The 20,487-nt window shown below is 41.3% G+C and overlaps 1 protein-coding gene across 2 annotated transcripts in view; it reads right to left on the bottom strand.

The window, feature by feature from the left end:
* Window positions 1-392: 392 nt before the first annotated feature.
* Window positions 393-20,487, bottom strand: part of ANK3 (ankyrin 3) — a 275,643-nt gene continuing 255,548 nt past the window's right edge. The window contains exons 45-50 of one of the 2 annotated variants that reach the window (XM_036769578.1): window positions 19,643-19,693; window positions 17,507-17,593; window positions 10,823-10,906; window positions 10,627-10,686; window positions 8,457-8,541; window positions 393-1,880 (exon numbers count right to left, since the gene is read on the bottom strand). In XM_036769578.1, coding sequence (XP_036625473.1) covers window positions 8,473-8,541; window positions 10,627-10,686; window positions 10,823-10,906; window positions 17,507-17,593; window positions 19,643-19,693 — 351 coding nt within the window. In that variant the 3' untranslated portion in view covers window positions 393-1,880; window positions 8,457-8,472. The remainder of the gene's footprint in view (window positions 1,881-8,456; window positions 8,542-10,626; window positions 10,687-10,822; window positions 10,907-17,506; window positions 17,594-19,642; window positions 19,694-20,487) is intronic. The other variant, XM_036769579.1, reaches the window with a different exon arrangement.

Consider the following 20,487-nt stretch of genomic DNA (forward strand, 5'->3'; position numbering starts at 1 on the left):
CTCTTTGGAGGAGCAGACAGAACTTAAGGAAGGTGCTTGTTCTGGAATGATCAAATGGAAAACTGGAGACTGGCTTCATTTTGAGATACATTCAGTGGAATTGGGGCAGATGGTAAAGCTAGGCAAATCACATACTCAACTTTGTCGGATCATAGAGCTGGGGGGACCCCAGAGGTCCAACCTCATTTTACAGATGGGGAAACTGAGGGAAGTGAGCCGCCCTATCAGAAACGGCATTTGAACCCATCTCCGTGACTCCAGAGCTGGGGCTCTTTACACTGTACTGAGCTGCGATGGAGGTTTTGGTCACGAGGGATCGAAATGAACAAAAACAGGAGGTGATAATTACCTTTGGCCAGGCAAGCACAAGGAGACTTCAGAGCACGCACGCATCAGTGAAGAGTTTTAACACAATTTATTTTTATGCTTAAATAATTAACTAGGTCATCCAGTGGTTTTTTTCATACATATGTCATTATAGCTATTTGTCAATGAATGCTGTTTTGATATGAATATAATCAACAAATTAAAGTATTTCACCAAAACCCAAATAAAAATGCCCCTTAAAACACAGCAGCCTTAAGAACCTAATATTACAGTGCTAGAATGGTTACAGATGATTGGCTTGCTGGAAGATTCTACATCTGAGCGCCAGTACACAAGACGGTAATAATTTTACAGCGTGCTGCCAGTCTATAAGCTAATATTTTCTGTTCAGTTCATTTTCTTTAAATACCAAAACTTGTGCCTCTATTGAGCACCAACCCCTCTCTAAAGCTGCAAGCATTAACCCCACTTTGTAAGCAGTTAACAGTTAGCACCCCCCTCCCCCAAAAGCAACTATGGTAGTCTCTTTTTTTTGTTCCTTTTTTTAGATGGTTTCATTGAAAAATTGGCAACAGCAACAAATATTAGATGAAGGGCGTTATGTTTACAGATAAAATCTCCTCTTTCGTGTCGCGGTATACTGTAGTGTTTGCAAAATTGGAAAAGATTTTAATCAAAATAAGGTGATACACATGCATCAAAATATTAGTACTCTGCAGAAAAATTTTCACAGAACTACAGAATTCCTCATTTTGGGAATCATTTAAATTTGCAGCAGATTTTAAAGATTTTTTTAAAATCAAGCTAGCAGTTTTGCATATACAAACATTATAATTGCTAATATACAAGAATCAGTGAAGATCCCCACTCCCTCCCATCCCCGGCCCCAAGTCTCCCCCATAGGTGAAGCCCCCCGGACCACCTAGTCTGTTAAATGCATTTGTGATATTTCATCTGTGTCCTAAGAGGCAGTGCCTTATCCATATTTATTCTATTTTCTGTTAGAATTTATACAGTGTTATTTATTTACAGCAAAACTACCGATGTTTTAAAAAAGAAACAAACAGTGTTTATGCCCTGACAGTTTGGGTCCAAGACAAATAAGGCGAACTGCTGTGGATTTAGCCATCTGAGTGTCAATCACTTCTGTCATCTTGTCTTCTATTCCATCTGGCCACAGGAATTGCAGTCTTCTGTGATGATATTAAACGAAGCTGGTAAGAGTGTGGTCAGCGTCTTGTGTGTGTGCTGCGTCACGAATGGTGCGCTCTCAGATCCCGGGAATGAGAGGGGATTTCCATGCTCATGCGAAATTAAAATGCGTGGGGCGTGTCTTTTCTTTCCTTTTTTTTCCCTTTCTTTTCTCTCTCTCTCTCTCTTTTTTTTTTTTTTGCATAAAAACCATGCGGTTAATGTGTGGAAGCAGCAAACACGCGTGCACACACACACATACATTCACGCACACAGACATTCTCCTGGGTGGATTTCCAATTCCTGTTGATTTTTCTTCCAAGACTCTCTCTCTTGAATACTGGCAGTAAAAGCATATATTCCTGTGGAAAGATAAGAAAAACCATCAGTGAGAGAGGATAGCTTTTGCACATGACCTTGTTCTAGGTGTCATTCAAAGTCAAAAGAAAAACCAATGAATGCATGCCTGATACCACACATTTCATCTAATAAGGCCTTTTCTTTACCTAATGGCATGGAGTTAATAATTTTTCAAACAACTAACATTATATGTGTGCATATATATATGCATATATATGTATATACACACACATACATCATATATGCATATCTACAATACACACACCTATATTTTCTTAGAAAAGTGATAAAGGCAATATTATAAATAAAAATTTCAAGAAAGGTATCTTGAAGGAGAAGGAAAATTACTGGCCTGGCAGTTACTAGTCAAGGAAGGAATCACTCAACATTGAGCTGGCAATTTCCACTCTATCATTTCAAAATTCCCACCACAGTGGATGGTTCTGTTAGCTGTGTCAAGAAGTAAAGGTGGCCTATGTGGGCATGGGGTACAACCCAGCAGTCAGGAGAGAAGTCAAGTTGAGGAATTCTTTAAGCTCTCGCCTCTTCCTGGAAACAAGCTTATTAATTATGCTCTACAATAATGCCCTACTTCTGTCTTTTTCTCCATAGAAATACCATTAATTTCCTCTTTCATTTGTGCCTTTTATACCAATGCAATGAAGTTAAGATTTTGAAAACATTTCTATCCTCAAAAACAAAAGAAAAGAGATGTGTTCTGAATACTTTAAAATTATTAGTATTAAATCACTTAGGGTGGGGATAGTTTAGATGATACAAAGGATAAGGAAGGATATTAGTTCCTCTAAATGTATCCATTTCTTGTTAGCAATACGTTCAAAATAGTTTGGCCCTGCTGCTGTTAGCTGCTTTGCCTTTGGGACCAATATCCCAGTGTGGAGAAGGCACTTTTTTGTAATGGGCAAAGGGCTTTGCATGAAATATAATGCTGCATGAAAAAAATATGCTTTTTGGAAAGCCTAAGTGGAGTGAGGTATACATTGTTTGAGATGCACGATGAGCAGCAAAACATCCAAATGCTTTTATGAAACAAAAGAACCACTCGATGGAAAGACACAGAGGGAGGCAGCATTCATCCAACTTGGGTTCCAGTAGGAAAATTTCAAATCATTGTCCCTTGGTACAGACAATGCTAGAAAAAGACTCAGTTGTTTTTGACTGTTTCCTCTATTGGTTTTATATGCCTCTCAGATCTCCAAAGCAAAGAAATCATTTTAAAAAGAGCCAAGTCAGATAGCAAGCCACTTCTTGTAGTAGTTGGGGGAGGACAGGCAGCACAGTCTGTTACTTGGGAAAACATTCTAAATATGGAAAAGAACACTTCTCCATTTGTGCTTCGGATGGGGGTGGGTGTTTTCACTTCTGAAATCTGTTATTTTTTACATTTCATTTTTTTAAACCCAACATGATGTACTGCTTCCTGTCAAGTCAGAATTCAGGGCATCTAAGCTGCCTTGGCCTGTGTGGTATGGCCAGCTAGTCACTGGTGGACGTACATGTACAACTGAAGCTTAGCAGCAATATGGGCTGGCAAAGTCTCTTCTTGGGACTTGGTAGCTCCGGCATGAGCAAACGCATGAAGATGGGAGACAGTTTTCCAATAAGGCTTCCTCTCAGCCACCATCCCTCCTGCCTTTCCTAACTACAATTCTCCTGATATTTACACTGTTCATTTATATATATGTATATATATATATATATATATATATACACACACATAAATATATATTTAAATAAATATATAATATATTATATATATGTATATGTATATGTATATATATATATATATACACACTGTCTCTTCCCAGTTAGAGGGCAAGCCCCTGGTGCGTAGGACGATTTCATTCTTTGTACTTGTATTAGAGCACAGTACTGGCACATAACAGGCATTTTAATAAATACTCCTTGGTTCATTTCAAGGCTTAGTATAGAGGAAAACCTCATGAATTTGGATCCCATCAGGTGAGCGGGAATGAAAGTGACCTTTGTACTATGGATGAAGAAAGAATCTGCAGAGAAAATCGATAAAATGAACAAGATAGAGGGAGCACATTTGAACTCCTTAAAGAATAAACGATTTATAAGATTCATGGATATTGTGTTTATGAAAATGGAGCTTACTCAGTAGAAATGAGGCCAATCGGGGCAGCACAGGGAAGCAAAGCTCAGAGGCACAGCCCACACCAATATTCTGAGTAACACCCGAGTTGCCTAACACTCCAGTCATCGCTGACAAAATTCTTCCCTCTCGGCTCCAGCTTCCCTGCGTTCCTCATCCATGCCTCAAGCCCACGTCCTGATTCCCTGCTTCCTTCCTCTCTGCTTTCTAAACCCATTTGTTTGAACAAATGCAAATTCAATAAACATACTAAACGCCTGACATCTGTGAGGCACAGTGCTAGTAGGCACAGAGGATAGCAAAACAATCTATCTGCCACTTAACCCTTCTCATTTCCCCTCTTCAACTCTTCTGTTCTCACCCTACATACTTATTGGCTGTATGAAACTAGTAAGAGGCTACTAGCCTCTTACAGCCTCAGCTTTCACATCTGTAAGATGGGAACGACACACACACACTTCCAATCTGAAAGGCAAAAAACGGTGTGTTGGATAGAGAGCTGTCCTCAAAACCAAGCAAACCTGGGTTCAAGCACCACCTCTGACACCTACTGGATGTGAGATCCTGGGCAGATCATTTAATCTCTGGGTGCTGTTAGGCAGCTCTCTAAGACTGAAGCTGTAGAGAAGGTGTCAACCTGGTTTGGTAGAGCGAATTTTCTCACCCGGGAGTTCCCTCTAAACTAATAAAATCCCAGGTTCAGTCCTTACACTGTTAGCTACTTTACAGGATTGTTTTGAGGAAGTATCTCTAAGCTCCTTTCCAGCTAAAACATATTCTACAAAAGTACTTTGCAAACTTGAAGGCATTATAGTAATGAGGAGGGGAGTTTTCATTGTTGTTATTTTCCTTGTGGAATTTCTCCTCTTTGGAACAAACTGTCTTCTAGCCTCACGAACACATCTGCTTCCTCCTCTCCTCCTCCTCACATTCACCAGGTAACGATGCTGCCAGTGGCCAACTCTGGGCACTGAGAGTTGCTCCTTCTCCCCTTCCTTCCCTTCTGGACTCACCGGGTCCTCTTCTCTCACATCCACCTTCCACTCTGCCGTCTTCATTCCATCTCCTTCTTTCAAATCCCCATCGTCCATCGCTTCTCCACACGCCTTATCCTATTGCCCCATCTCTGGGCCAGTCTCCCACTTCCCTCCATGTGGCCAGTACTCGGCTCACACAGTCTTCTTCTCTAACCCCATCTCCTGCCCACATCCTCCATGACTTTGAGATCTAATCAACACCATTCTCTGACCTCTTCGTCTTCCCTCTGCTCTGATTTAGTGGTGCCTTGAATCTCATCATCACTGAGAAGTGCTCAAGAGCCTGAAACCCCCTTTCTACTACAATCTTCCTACTTTCTTTAGACCTACTGAATCTATTCTTTCCTCCTGCTGAATGAAATCTCAGGCCTCTGGACTTCTTTCCTATTCTCCCAATCCATCACCCCTTTCTGGTTTTTCTTATTTCCCTACCCATTTATGATTCCATATCTCAGAGTTAGGAGGAACCTCACAATCCCACTAGTCCAATCCATGCCTGAGTGAGAATCTCATCTATAGTAAACCCACCAAGAAAGAGGAAAACTCGCTCTATGGCCATTGAAATCCCTTCCAACTCTCAAATGCTGTGACTCTGTGGTCCTGCTTGTCCATTTTTGGTTGATTTGCAGCTTATCAATGTCCTTCCTTAGAAGCAGCATCTGGCACTCTAGGCCAGGTGGGACATGATCTGACCAGAGCAGGGTAAAACTGGGTATACTAGTTCCCTCATCCTGGCCTTTCAAGGTCGCCTTAAATCACATTACCTTTTGGGGGCTGCCATATTATATTCGTGTACTTTGTTTGAATATGGGACCTAATAAAAACTCCCAATTTTTTTCATAAATGCCTTCCTTCTGTTGATAATCTCTAATTTATCCCATGTATATCTTATTTGTACATAGTTATTTGCATGTTGCCTCTCCCATTAGACTGCAAATTCTTTGCTTTTCTTTGTAATCCCAGAGCTCAGGACAATGCCTGGCACACAGTAGGCACTTAGCAAGTTTTAGTTGACTGGCCCAGCTGCCTAATGAGTGGATAACATGTCTGTCTTTTGTCTCTATCCTGGTAATTCTAGTAGAGATTTACTTTGGGGTCATATCTCCCCATGAATGAGGCCAGTGGCTTTAGAAAGGTGAAACTCAATAAATAAACAATTAATAAAACCTACTATGTACCAGTCACTGAGCTAAACACTGGGTATAGAGTCAAGAGTACACGATTTGGCGTCAGAGTTTGGATTAGAATCCTGATTCTCTTCTTTATTCCTTCAGTGCTGGCAAACAAGTCACCTAATTTCTTGGGGTCTAAGTTTCCTCATCTGTAAATCTCTTCATGAAATCCTTTCAAACCAGTTGTCAGCTTTGCAGAAACCTCCAGTGATCACGCTTTAGATGTGAAACAATGACTTGTATAACAAAGATGAGAACACTTAATAATCAATGGCAGCAGATGAATGCTGGTGACATTGGGCAGCATTCCATGGTTTCACTTATTTTAGGGAAAAAAAAAATTGATTCCCACACGAAGGCAGCCAGTTGTGCTCTCAAAGCTCTGACGGTGTCACCAGCCCATTGACTTTCTTCTCGGGCCCCCATTCAGTGCTGAGACTGCCGCCGTGTTCCTGGGCCAGAATCCCAGAAACCCTCATGGAAAGTGAGCAGCCATAGAGTCGTGTGGAGTTGAACTTCCAGCCTGTCTGCCCTGCTCATTTCCCTTTTGGAACCCCTGTGGCTATTTTTCATTTCAGATTGAAATCGGTGCAGCCTAGGTTTCTCCCTCCTGTTCTAATCTAGCCTGGTTGTTCAGGGGCCAGCTCTGCAAAAGGGAGAAGTGGTATTATTCATAAGGCATTCAGGGTTGGGGTTAAAAATAAAAGAAAGTGTCACTTCTGTATTTGTGGAGTCCTTTGGAAGGACAAAGCAGTTCCATAACACGAGATACTTACAGACATTTCAGGCAAGTCTCAGCTTCAGGTAGACCAGTGAAAGAGACCACAAGCATTTATGAGGCACTTACTACGGGCCAGACCCCATGGCAAGCACAATGACTGGACAGTGTGGCAAATGGGGTGAGCACTGGACTGGAGTTAGGAATATCTGGGTTCACATTCTGTTTCTGACACCCACTTGTGTCAAACCCTGGGCACATCACAACCTCTTGGTGCTTTAGGTAACTAAGACAATTGGTAACGTCCAGTTCCTATCCTTATCCTTATTATGAATAATCACTTAATTGCTTAATAAATGTTCTTGTATAAAATCATGCTGCAAATAAGAGCAGTAATAAAGTACTAAAATGAGATGAAAATGACATATTAAAACAGACTATTAAATATCACATACAAAACTCCCCAATTCCACATGGACCATTCCTCTCAACTAGCCTGATGCTGTACCATGAGCTGGACACACCCAACAGGTGAAGGGCCTAGCACTCCATGTACCAATAAACTTGGTACACTAAACATCCTTTTCAACAAGCCTGACTTTATATAAACTAAAGAAAACAGTACAAAGTGATTACAATGAAAATTTGATTCAGACATGCCTTTAGTTTTATTTCAATAGAAACAAAGCCACTAGTTGCTGATCTGTAAAAATGCCAAAGATGGATCGATACAAATCACAAGAACTATTTTGTGGGAATTGTGGGTGGCCAAATATTCAGTCAGCCTGCTAAATTTCATTAGGTGATTGGATTTCTTCACAAGATGAAGATCCCTGAGAGAAGGGGACCATTAAAAAAATAAGGATTCCATCTCTCTTGACACACATCATTTGCTCTTAAGAGGCATGTCTAATTTGGGAGGAGTTTATGGGCCATGAAACAAATGACAAAGACATTTCAGGGCTCAGCTGGCAATATCATAAATATGGGGGGGTGAATATCATTAAATGAACTTTGTAGTTCCTTTGTTTACTCTTCCAAGGAAAGAGAGAATAATCAGACTCCCTATGGATTTATTTAAAAAAGGAAGGAAGAAAGGAAGAAGGAAAGAAAGAAGAAAAGAAAGAAAGGAAAAAAGAAAAGGAGAAAAGAAAGGAGAAAGAGAGCAAAAGAAAGGAAGGAAAAATGAGAGAGAAAAAGAAAAGGAAGGAAGAAGGAATGGAGGGAAGGAAGAAAGAAAGAAAGGAGGGAAGGAAGGAAGAAAAAGAAAGAGAAGAGAAAGGAGGGAGAAGGAAGGAAGGGAGAGAAGGAAGGAAAGGGAAGGAAGAAGAAAAAGAAGGAAAGGAAGAGAAGGGAAGGAAGGAAGGAAGAAACTCAGTGGGAAGATAACTCTCTATTGTTAAATCATGAGCTCAGTGGCAAGCTCCACTGGGTCCCCTCCCATTGGTACAATGGCGTCACCCATTCATAAATTCATAAGGTTGCAAATTTCAAGAAAAACATTGACTGACCGTTCCTGTCCTGCCGTTATGAGTGGCTCTTCTTTTCTACAGGGCGGATTTCTTTCTTTGTCTTCACCTTATAACCTTCTCCCTGCTTTAAAGAGAATGTGCTCATTAAGATTTTATGCAGAACAAGTTTGGAGTTATAAACCAGAGCTTCCCCATGAGTCCCACGAGGCTGTATTAGGATAATTAAAAGCGGTTTCAATCACTCCATCACGCCACTTCCCAAACTCTGCACAGTCCATTGCCTTAATTGCTTTGCATAGCTCCAACAATATGGGATAGAGTGCCGTCAAAATGCCAACCCATTTCTGTTTTATGGCAAGCATTCCTTTAAAGTGAGTAGGTTAGTGATGAAAAGAAAACTCCTGGTATGCTCTCTGTATATGGCTAAGTTGGAAGAAAACCATCCCCAGCCCCCAAATATTGCCAAGTTGTGTTTTCTGGAGCAGCCCCAGTAGAGAAACCTTTTCCTACTGTGCTGAAATATTCAGTAAGTGCTCATTAAGAATAAGTACCACAAAACAATGAACCAATATGGATTTAAGGGATGTTCCCTCCTCCCTTCCCAAGCGCATGGGATTATTAAAACCTCCCACTTCTTCCAACCCTCTTTAGGCGAGGGTTCTTTTCCCATAATGCCACTAGAAGTTTTTGTTCATTTTCATCTTACCATTTCTTTCCCCTGTTCTGGTCCCATTATTTCATCAGTGAGGGAATTCCTGAGGTGGGAATGCTCTCTACCATTATGGAGCTGCACACATTCTGTAGCTGACAGCTTCATCTAGGGCACTGCCAAGCTGACCTTGAGCATATTGCGCAGGATCACTTGTTCAGTATTTGTAAGAGATGAGACTTGAACTTGGGTCTTCCTGACTCCAAGGCTAGACCTCCAGCTACACAGTACCACTTATCAAAGAATATGTCTCAGAAACAAATTTATGAACTATAGACATTCACTCTTTACAACATTATAAGGGAAAATGCTGAGTAGTTCCTTTCCCCTCTACTTTTTAATGATAAATGTTCTATTCATTGCTACCTTGAGTCACTGTAGCCTTCCCCTCGTCTCCATTGGTATTATCATTTCATTGGTATAGAAATAGTGGCTTATGGAGAGAGTAGAGACGACAAAGAGCTGGCTCTGGAGACAAGGATACCCGGCCTCTGGTATATCTTGGCTGAGTGACCCTGAGCAAGATACTTAAAATCTTGGTAACCCAGGCAGCTCTCTGAGACAGGTGTTCTTAACCTAGCTTGTATCGGGAACACTTGAAGCCATCTGGAGAAGCCTTGGGACCTTCTTCTTGGAGCAATACATTTTTTTATTGTTTTCAGAGCAATATTTTTAAATGCATAAAATAAAACACAGGAGATTACATTATTGAAACATAGTTATCTAAGTATATTAAAAGAAAATTCACAGACCCAAGGTCAAGAACATCCGCTAAGACCATACATTGAAGAAGTTTCGATCTGTACCAGTAAAAGAAATTTCCTCCTTGGGATTTCCCTATATCAATGAAATACAGTATGTAGAATGCTAAGGAAGAGGTGGCACTATGAGAAAAGGGAGTCTTGAAATAAAGCCAGAGACAGACTTTAAGTGAGAGCTGGCGCTTCACTCTCCTGTCAAGTCAAGTCAAGTTCCAACGGCAGGTAAACTGAAGATGGGTCTTCCAGGAATCCATCCTGTGAAGTTCCTCTGTTGGGCTGACGTTCCATGTTATGTTTGCTATTATTCTGTTTTCTTATGTTTCCATCTTACAAAACCCCAAATTTCCTCATATGTCTATTCCCAGGAAAGCTGGTAGGGAAGAAGCTATCACTCTCAATGCCTGCACCAAGCAATCAACATTTATTAAGAGCCTCCTCTGTGCTGGGCACCATGCTAAGCACACACAGGAACAGCCAAAGCAGTTTAATTAAGGCTCCTTTTTTGTTTGTTTGTTTGTTTAAAGAGAACCCCATCTTTCTGTCTTTAGCTGAATGGAGATGGAATTCTCGAAGAACTTTAAGCAGAAAAGCCCATTCTTGCTTCCCTTGTCAAAGACGAAACAATTCCATTGTGCCACACCGGGAAAGCCCAGTCTTTCAGCCACATGGGTGAGGTCATTCACACAATCCTTAGTTAGTCCTTGACCTTTCCCCCCTCATGGTCAGCACCCGCCATTACCATTTCACCAAATGGCGACTCTTGTGGTAAAGCGATACGTCTTACTACCTTCCGCGTGATCTGTGGGGATCAATAAGGGAAAACAGATTTTTCTCCCATTGATAAAGATAAAACAGCAAAAAAAGTCAAGCACTTTTTTTTCTGAATGCAGAAAATCTGAGTAGCAAGGGCATCACAAAACCCCAGCGGTCATTACTTTTCTCGTGATGATGGCGCCTTCTTCGTCAGTAAACTGTTCTTCTGTAACAGACTCACCAGGAATGTTTTTTGCTTCCTCTCCCTAAAGAATGTGTCATAGAGGTTAGCAACCAAACCAAATCTGTACTTAGGGAGCTCCACATCACTCCACATGCCATACACATGCACTGCCAGAATTTAAGAAATAAGATGGACTATGAAATGCATTTAATACTCCAGGGAAAACATATGGAGACATCAACCAAATATTTGTAGCACACAAAGTGGTTCTGAGAAGCCACTGATTGAGCATTGGGAAGATTTCCCTACTCTGAGCATCATGGAACATTTCTATAATGTTAGGGTGTTAGGGTCTCTGGTTCCATGACTGTAGGCAGCACTGAAAACATACGCTCTTATACAGGGGCAGGAAGGAGGATTAGCTACAAGAAGCAAGGATATAGAATCTGATGGGGACAGAATAAGAATCGTCAAATTAGAGACGAAAGAACTAGGAGGGCCCTTAGAAACCAATTGGACAACAGGACCATAGGGCACAGAGCTGAGAGAGATTTCAGAAATCAGCAGGGTCCAACCCCCTCATTCTGCAGACAAGGAAACTGAGACCCAGAAAGTGAGTTACCTGTGGTCAGAAAGATAATGGGAGAACTGGATTTAGGCGTCCTGATACCCAGTCTGTTCCACTTTCCTAACCCCATACCTCTTAAATCAAATTACTTAATTTGTAAAGAAACATCTAACAGCTTCAGCCAGAACTGAGAGCTGTCACATCACCCCTCTGAAGAGAAAACTTTGTCCTTACTGTGAAATCTGTTTTTGTGTTTTTATAATACCCCAACTACGGCAAGGTCCTATGCATTTTTCTCACTTTTAAAATCTTTTTTCTCCTTGAAAGGTGCAAATTAATCAGGGGAAAAAACATGGGCAAACAGAGAAGGTTCTGAAAAAAAAACTTGTAAAGATTTGGGAAATTATATCCTGGGAATTAGCTAGCTTGTGCATTATTGTTATTATTTAATAACAATAAACATGTATACATCTCTCTAAGTGGCACAGTGCTTTACATTTACCACCTCACTTGATACCAGGACTCGGTGAGGTAGGTGTTATTCTTGTCTCCATTTTATGGATCAACTGAAGTTGAGAGGTTAGTGACTTGCCCAGAGTTCCACAGCTAGGAAGTATCTGAGGCGGGTCTCAAACTCAGACCTTCCCTACTCCAAGTTCAGTGCTTTATCTAGTGGCCCACAGAGACTGGGGAATCTGACACTCACTGCTGTCGAACCCAGAGATGGGTTACTCATGAAATGGTCCCTTCTGGAGGTGACTTAGTCATTCTTTATCTGCTATTATGTTAGCAACTGTCTGGCTGCCAAGTCTCTCAAGATTCCTTCCATTTCTGTGATAATAAACTCTTAGTGATTGCCTTGCATGCAGTAGGAGCTCAATTATGGTTTCTAAATTGAATAAAAAAGGAACTAAAACTGCCAAGCTGACTGATGTTCCATGCACCATTCTCTTTTAAAACCTGTGCAATGGGACCAGCAATCTAGCCTCATTCTAGCTTGATTCTCTTAAATCTGGAGAAGGATGAAGATTTGTTCAAGGTCACACTGGTGGCAAACAGCAGAGTCAGAATTTGAACCCATGTCCTCAGACTCCAAATGGAGTGCTCTTCCTGCTCTCTCCCTGGGCACTTCTCCCTAGGTGCTCAAACTCACCTTCTTTTATCATCTGATCAACTCAAATAACTTGTCTCGGCCTCAGGACCTAAACTCCTCATTTTAAAGGTGAGAAACCTGAAAGTGATTTTCTCAAGGTCACAGAGCCCAGAAAGGATTCGAACCTGTCTGCTGACTCCAAGCCCAGGGCTCTATACAGCCACACTGCAGCTTGTTTGAACCCAAGTTAAGTGCAAGTCTTACCAAAATCTGTTTGGTATTTGAATGACTTGCTCGAGCACATACGTTTCTTATCGTCTCTGCATATAGACACATGAGGGGAGATCTCAGTGAATCAGCAAAGATTTTATAAGAACAGGACACACCAGACTAATCCTGTATTCTTTTTTTGACAGCACTACAAGGCTGGTAGGTTGAGGAGGTTGACGACACTGGTCATCTGGATTTTGGCAAGACTTGGATCAAGTCACTTGAGGTGAGATGACAGTGTAGGCTCACTATGGCGAAGCAATTCTATGACCAGCCTATTGACCAGACCTAGTGATGATGACAATTATGGTAATTAATTTTAATATTTCTTATATAGCACTTAGTTCCTCACAAGCACCTTGTGAGGTACCTGAAAGAAGAGGTAGTAGGGGGACCGCTTCTTGGTTTGGCCCTCATCCTAGAGGTCACTTATTTAGCAAATATTTCCACTATGTTTCCATCTGCTTTGCAGAGGGCTCTGCACTAGGGATAAGAGGGCCTGAGTTCACATCTTAGCTCTGCTATGACCATCTGCGTGACGTCAAACAAACCCTTTGGCTTCTGGGAGACTCATCTGTAAAATGATGGAATTAGACCCTATGACCTCTGAGTTCCCTTTCAAATATAAATCTCTGTCCTTATGTTATAATGTGGTACCATGGGAAGGTCATTGGACTTGGGAGGGCAGTCAGGACACCTTGGCAATAGGGTGGGGGCCCTTGACGTTTTATATGTCCTATATGCCACCTGTGATGGGCTGGTGAAACCTATGGATCCCTTCTCAGAATGATATCCTTGTATGCACAAAATAATACACAAAGGATTGGAAAAGAAACCGATTATGTTGAAATATAGTTATCAAAACATTAAAACAAAAAGTTCATGGATCCTAGAAAAAGACCCCCTTGTACTAGGGCAAAGAATGTCAGATATGGAGTTCGAGGGCCTGGTTCTGCTCCTTTGGGAAGCCACCAACTCTGGGTCTCAGTTTCCCTGGGGCAAAATAAGGGGTCTGAATAAGGTCATCTCTAAGGTCTCTGCCAGCCCTAAAATTCTAGGTTTTTAGATGGAGGTGAATGGAAGGTCATCCATGTTACAGTGAAAAAGAACATGGCTACCCACTGCAAGAAATGCCGCTCTGATGTTCTGATGCCTCCCTCCATATCTAGCCCATGACTCAGGTCACTCATGGGCTTCTATCTACAGTCACTGCAAGATAATGCTGATCTGTTTAAAAAGGAACATAGGCCTAAGGGGAAAAATGGATTCCTTTCTAAGCCAGGCACTGGTTAAATACCATTGCGGTCAAGGTAGTGGGCAGCTGAGCAAGCAAACAATATTATCTTTATAGTGACTCCGTGTCTCATATCTCAATTTAAAATGAAATCACTGGGCAAGTTTCCTCCCCAAACATTCTAAAACACAAGACTCTGATGGCAATTAAACTGACTTGATGTATTTACACATACCAAGCCTAATCAGAACTGTAGCTATTTCTAATTTGTTGGGGTTTCTCCTGCCGCTCTGATGTTCTGAAGCCTCCTTGTGGCACTGAGGCGAGGCTGGATTCAGGGTCCACCATCCAAAACCGCCTAGGTCACATCACCTGGAGGTGGTCCACAGGAGAGAGCCACGAACAACGGAGACTTCTATGCTACTCTCTCTCCTCCCAGAGGCTTCAATAATAATGATGATGAGAATTTAATAAATGCTTGTTGACTGATTGATCTGGGCTGGTGGAGGGAGTGTCCCCACCAAAGAAATCACAAAACTTATAATGTACTGTCCTCCCAATTATAGATCAAAACACATGCCCACTTCCCTTTCCAAATTTACAAGTGAAATGCAAAAAGAGGAACATGAAGAATACTAGCCTGCTTCTTGTGGGTACGATTCTAAACAGACATTTATATTTTTGAAAATGTTAAGCCATTCCTGGGGCCTAAAACCCGCTCAATCACTGTTCTCTCTGAGAAATATCTATTCCTTAACAGTTCTACTCATCTGATGATCGGCCCGAAGGTCGGAGGATCACGGAACAAGAGATTCAATAGAATCTCCTTGAAGGCAGGGACAATTTTGTCTTTATATCCCCCGTGCCTAGCACAGTGCCTGGTATATAGCAGGTACTTAATAAATACCTGTTAATTAATAACACGGAGCTAGAGGTGACCTCAGAGGCCATCTAGTCCAGACCCTTCATTTTACAGAGGAGGAAGCTAAAGCCTAGAGGTGTTTGATGACTCAGTCAAGGTCACGCAGGTGATAAACATCAGAGGCGGGATCTGAACCAAGGTCTTTGGACTCCAGAGTTCACTCTTCCAGCCACCTTCGAATCACCCAGAGACCCAAGTGTCAGATATTGCCTCCAAAATGTACCATGCAGGGCTCCATGTTTCAAAGAGTTGATCTGTGTGTTACTATGCTCCTCTGGGGACCTATGACAGTGAAGAGCTGATCCTGGGCTCCCTTCATGGAAGCGCTGCCTTGGGGCATTGTGGGCTTCCCCTCCCTCGAGGCCTTCAATGTGGGTTGTTGGAAATGATGCAGGCTGAGTTCCTGTACTAGATGACCTCTAAGGTCCCTTCCAGCTCTGATGCTCTGTAATTCTGTATGGTCTTGGTAATGGTTTCAATTTTGGCAATCAGGTAATGAAACAGGAGGCATCCATTAACCGGAAATCCTAGGTACAGCTAAGCTGTGTCCAGACAGCCTCATCACCAGAAGGTTGGGCCCCCTCCCCAGCTAATTAACTCTTTTAAATGCAGCCACTCATTATGACTGTCTTTTACAGCAGAGTGTGGTTCAAACCTACACTGGTGAAATCATGGAGCCTTAAAGCAGTTACGTGTTGATGAGGTAAAGAATTCCAATGTGTAATAGTCATATGGATTCAACCAATCAGTGGGCATTTTTGAAGCACCTACTATGTGCCAGGCACTGTATGAGTAAGCAAAGGTAAAGAAGAGCAGGATTTGGAGACCAAGGGCCTGACCTTGAACATGGTCATGGGCTTTTTAACTGTGATTTAGAGCAAATCCCTGCGACTCAACGTCTCAGCTTCCTCGTCAGTAAAATGAGGGAGAGACAGAGGAGGCGATCTGTCTCCTTCTAGCTCTAAATCCTCATTTTTCCAACTGTCTCACTGTGGGTTAGTATGACAGGTCAGGTATTTCAGACACTAATAATTGGGCTTTGCTTGTGTAAAATTGGGCAGGAAGCTGCCTCCTGATGGTGGAAGAAGGCCTCCTCTGCCCTGAGGTTAATTTGGGAATCTTCCTCGATATATTTCTTCCCACATGAGATTTCAGAGGATGGCTTATTTTCTCCCTTATTATTCTAGAAGTCTTTGAAAGAACTCACTGTCCAAAGACAAATCTGGGACGTTGCTCTCTGCTATTAATCTATCCTTTATAAAAACCACCACCCGGCAAGGTCTTCAGCCTCTGAACACACAGAGCATGGAACAGGCCCATCTCCCTGGGAGGAAGGCCCATTGAAGACCTCCTACAACAGAAGGGTCACACAGATGGCCCATATGTGTCTATGTATATGGACCTGAGTGTGGTCTGAATCAAATTAAAATGTAACTGGGAAATATTTAACAAAACAACTAAAAATACAAAAACATGGATAAAAGAAAACTAAGTCAATGTGTCATCTGGAGGGTCCTTATATGCAGATTAGTTTACACACATGTATGTAAATATATACATACACGAACACATGCATACACACATATGTATATCTCAACACACATATATGTGAATGTAGGAATGCCATGCACTGTTCCATACAAAGCTTTGTTGAAAATATCCCTTTATTTCTCCACATTCTCTAATCATGACAATATTATCTCTAAAGGCCATTCAGCTGATTATAGGCAGGAAGAAGTATTTCACTGGGCCTTGACGTGTTTAAGGATAAAGTCCAGGTAGTATCTAAATTCAGCAAGGTCCCTCCACAACATCTTAAACTAGACTCTAACAGCACCTAGGTTTGGGTGACTTTAGTTCTCTTATAGCAGCTAAGTGTCCCCTCTACCCCCTCAGGGTCACTTTCCCGTTTGACATAGGACACAGCTGATCCTTTGGAAGACTATCTGCGTGTGTGTGTGTGTGTATACATACATACATACATGCATACATACATATATACATATATATATGTATACACACATATACATATAGATACATATACACATTTATATGTATATATTTACATACACACACATATGGAAAGCTTTCCTGACTTTCACTATGTCACATGTCAGGGCTCCCCTATACCTTTTCCATAAGCCTGTAATTAATGAAGGCCTGACTGTCATCTCTCAAGCTAAAAGTATAAGCAATAGGTATTTGGGACCAAGAAGGAAAGAGTTGCATTCTTCGGTCCTAATCATATTCCTCCCAAATTTGGGCAGGCATTCTGTGACATCAGTCCTGAATTCCATTAAGCTACCTCTCTCTCCAAGACGCATTAGTTTTTCACGCAATCCAGCACACCTCAAAAAACATGTCTAACCCAAATGCCGAGGTCTTCCGAAGATACTTATTGCCAAAGGTCACACGTTGGCAAAGATAGAAACACTCTACCATGCAACACGGCGATTTTAGTATTCCTAGACTTTCAGGGACGGTTAATCTAACTATTTTTTTTAAAAGCAAGACATGCTAAATACAAAAATCAACTAGGAAGGAACTTCCCTCAAGTCTAGCAGAGTCCCCCACACCAATGCAACTGTGGGATACCTTTATAATCAAACGTCGGCGGATAATTCTGGTAGTGACCCTCCGTTCTTCCTCTGAGCTTGAGTTACTCTCGCTCCCTTTATCGTCCTGACAAACGCGTTCGGGGTAGAATTTTATCAGCACATTTAAAAGAAGAGATGCATCAAGATGGGAAATCAAGAAAGTCATTGTTTTCCTCTTTTTTTTGAAGTTTGAGGAAATAAAATTTTTCATGTTTAGAAGGCTCTGTACCTAGAACAGTGCCCTGCACACATTAGGTGTTTAATAGTGAATGGATAAATACCTGAATTGGTAGGAAAATAAAAAACACCCAAGTGGCAAAAATTTTTGGAGTAGGAAATGAAATATAATAACCCTCAGTGTACACAGTCAGAGAGAAAAGAGAGGAGAGGGAATGGAGAAATTCTGGGAGAAGGAATCACACACACACACACACACACACACACACAAATTCACAAACTGTAAGACTTCAAAAACTATCTGAGATGTTGGAAACGATTTCTACTCCTTGGATCAGATTAGCAAAAAATCAAAACAAAAATTTGTCATATATTCAAACACCAAGAGACAATCAAAGTCACAATTCTTGACAAAAGAAATCTCACTACAGCTATGACAAAGGAGCTAGGATTTTTGAAAATCCTACTGGAAATTTAGAGATTTGAGATAGTTTTCTGTTAAAAAATAGGATTTTTGTACATAACTATAATGGTATTTTTTATTTATGTCTGCTTATCTAGTCTGTTATTCTTATAAATTCTACAAATTCTTATAAATTCTAGAAATGAAAAGGAGTGGGTTATTTCATGAATCTAGCACAATATAGATGAAATGATGGCGCATACATGCATATGTGCATATCTGGGTATATGTACATGTTTCAGAATAGGTCTGAGAAGAAAGAAATAGAAAAATGGAGTATTTTCGCAATTTGGATATGTAGCGATTACTTAAAAGAGTACTCCCTTAGGTTCTTAAGATAAAGTTAAAAAGAACAAAATTGGGACGATGCATTAAATTTCAACAAATAATTATGAAGTACCTACTATGTGAGACTCACTGTCTTGTGAAGAAAAAAATATTCTCACTCATGAGTTTAATAGAGTGGACAATGGCATTCATTGAGATGATTCCATTTCCAATTTTCAGTGGAAGGGCTCTGGAAATAATACTTTATTTTCTGAGTACACTTATTTATCCTTAAAACATAATGGCCCAAAAGACAGTAGTTGTCGCAAAGTCCACGGGAATAGAAAATAAAAATGCTGGCAGGAACAGAGAGAAATCAGAAAAAAAATGCCAGGATGGTACTGGATTATCCAGTATCAATTATTTTGAATTTGGGAAAAGTTATTCAAAAGCAGATGATGGGAAAGAGCTGATTAGCTGTGGAGAGGTCTTGGTGACATCTTTCCTGGTCTTACAGGAAATTCATCTTCCACTTAATTCTCTCCTGGGAGGGAACCAATGTTTAAGGAATTTACTGCATGTGAATAATTTAGCTTTCCTGCTGTGCCTTAATTACCTGAAATGCTACCACATTAATTTGGGGCATTCTGAAGGGGCTACTTAATTCAAAGCATGATACAGATAAACCAACAACAGCACAACAGCTATGATAATGGCTGATCTTTCCACAGTGCTATAAGGATTAGAAAGTCCTTTCCTTATAATGTGCCTGTGAAAGAAGAGACTACGCCAATGGGTGCAGAACTGATCCTTCCCAAGGAAAGTTACCAGTCTAGGACAGTGACGTTAGTGGGGAAGAGGAGGAAGCAAAGGGGAAAACTCAGAAAAGCCATATGCTCAATTAGTCAAGAACACGTTTTTTAGACATAAAGGCTACCACTTGGAAACTGAAAAAGAGTAAAAACTACAACTGGCTTTCATTAGAAAATCAAGGCAGGGATGGTCTTGTAGTCACACAAGAGGGTCTCAGTGAGCTCTCCCAGGTGGGCCAAGGCCATGGTGGTGGCATGGGAGAGAGTCTCCGTTCTGCTCCCTGCCTGTCCCATGGGGCACAGTGGAAAGAACGCTTCTCACTAAGTGAGGCAGAGGGTGGTGGGCGAGGACTTCCCCACTGGTCTCTGCCATGAGCAGCTGCAGGGATTGGGGTGAGAAGTGGTGGTTCTTTACCTGGTAACAGCAGGCAGCGATCCATGTAAGAGCCACACCTGGACTTTTAACCTGATTTTGGCGGGGAACAAAAAAGGCGGCTGTTTTCTGAGATGATACAGTTGATGGTCTTGTTGATCTACACTTGCTGTAGCCACAAAGGGAACAGCGGGGACCCCTCTGACATATTGTTAGTTTAGGCTCACATTATTCGGGGTGGCAAGTGTGTGGGTCTCAACTCTATGAATGGAAAAGCAGTTTACCTTCATCTTGCTTTTCAATCCTTTACTGATTATGGCTGTAAATGACTGGCTGGGGCTCCTCCTTATAATGAGGATGAAAACTCACTTAAGGAAAAGCCCAATGAATCTTTCCAATGGTCATCATTTTCAATTGCTTGAGATGACTGATCACTTGACTCTGCCTATGAATGAGAATCTCACTTCCAAACTCTCTTGAGAACCTTCTAAAGGTCCACTGTGAAGACACATGCGAACTATGGTATATGCCATATAAACTCAAAGAGTAGTCATAGCTTCTAAAAATCTATCCACTACACCACACTACCCTTCAAGTTGTTGTACTGGCTAAAACGAAAATAAAAGGGAACTGATGCCTTAGAAAGTCCTGCCTTTAAAGAGGCACCACAAAAAATGGGCTAAGACCTATGAAAACAAATGGAGAAAGGTTTTTAAACAAGGCCACAAAAAGTCAGGAATTGAACTAATTCCTTACCGTCGCTTCACAATGGTGAACAATTCCTGTTTCTTTTCAGTTTGCAGAAATATTTTCCTGCTTCTAAATGCCTTTGTGGTTAAAGAACAGCCGTTGCATGACCACAGGGCCTTATAGGGGAAACTACTAGA

Source organism: Trichosurus vulpecula, chromosome 8 (genome assembly GCF_011100635.1).
Source record: "Trichosurus vulpecula isolate mTriVul1 chromosome 8, mTriVul1.pri, whole genome shotgun sequence".
Classification (NCBI taxonomy): Eukaryota; Metazoa; Chordata; class Mammalia; order Diprotodontia; family Phalangeridae; genus Trichosurus; species Trichosurus vulpecula.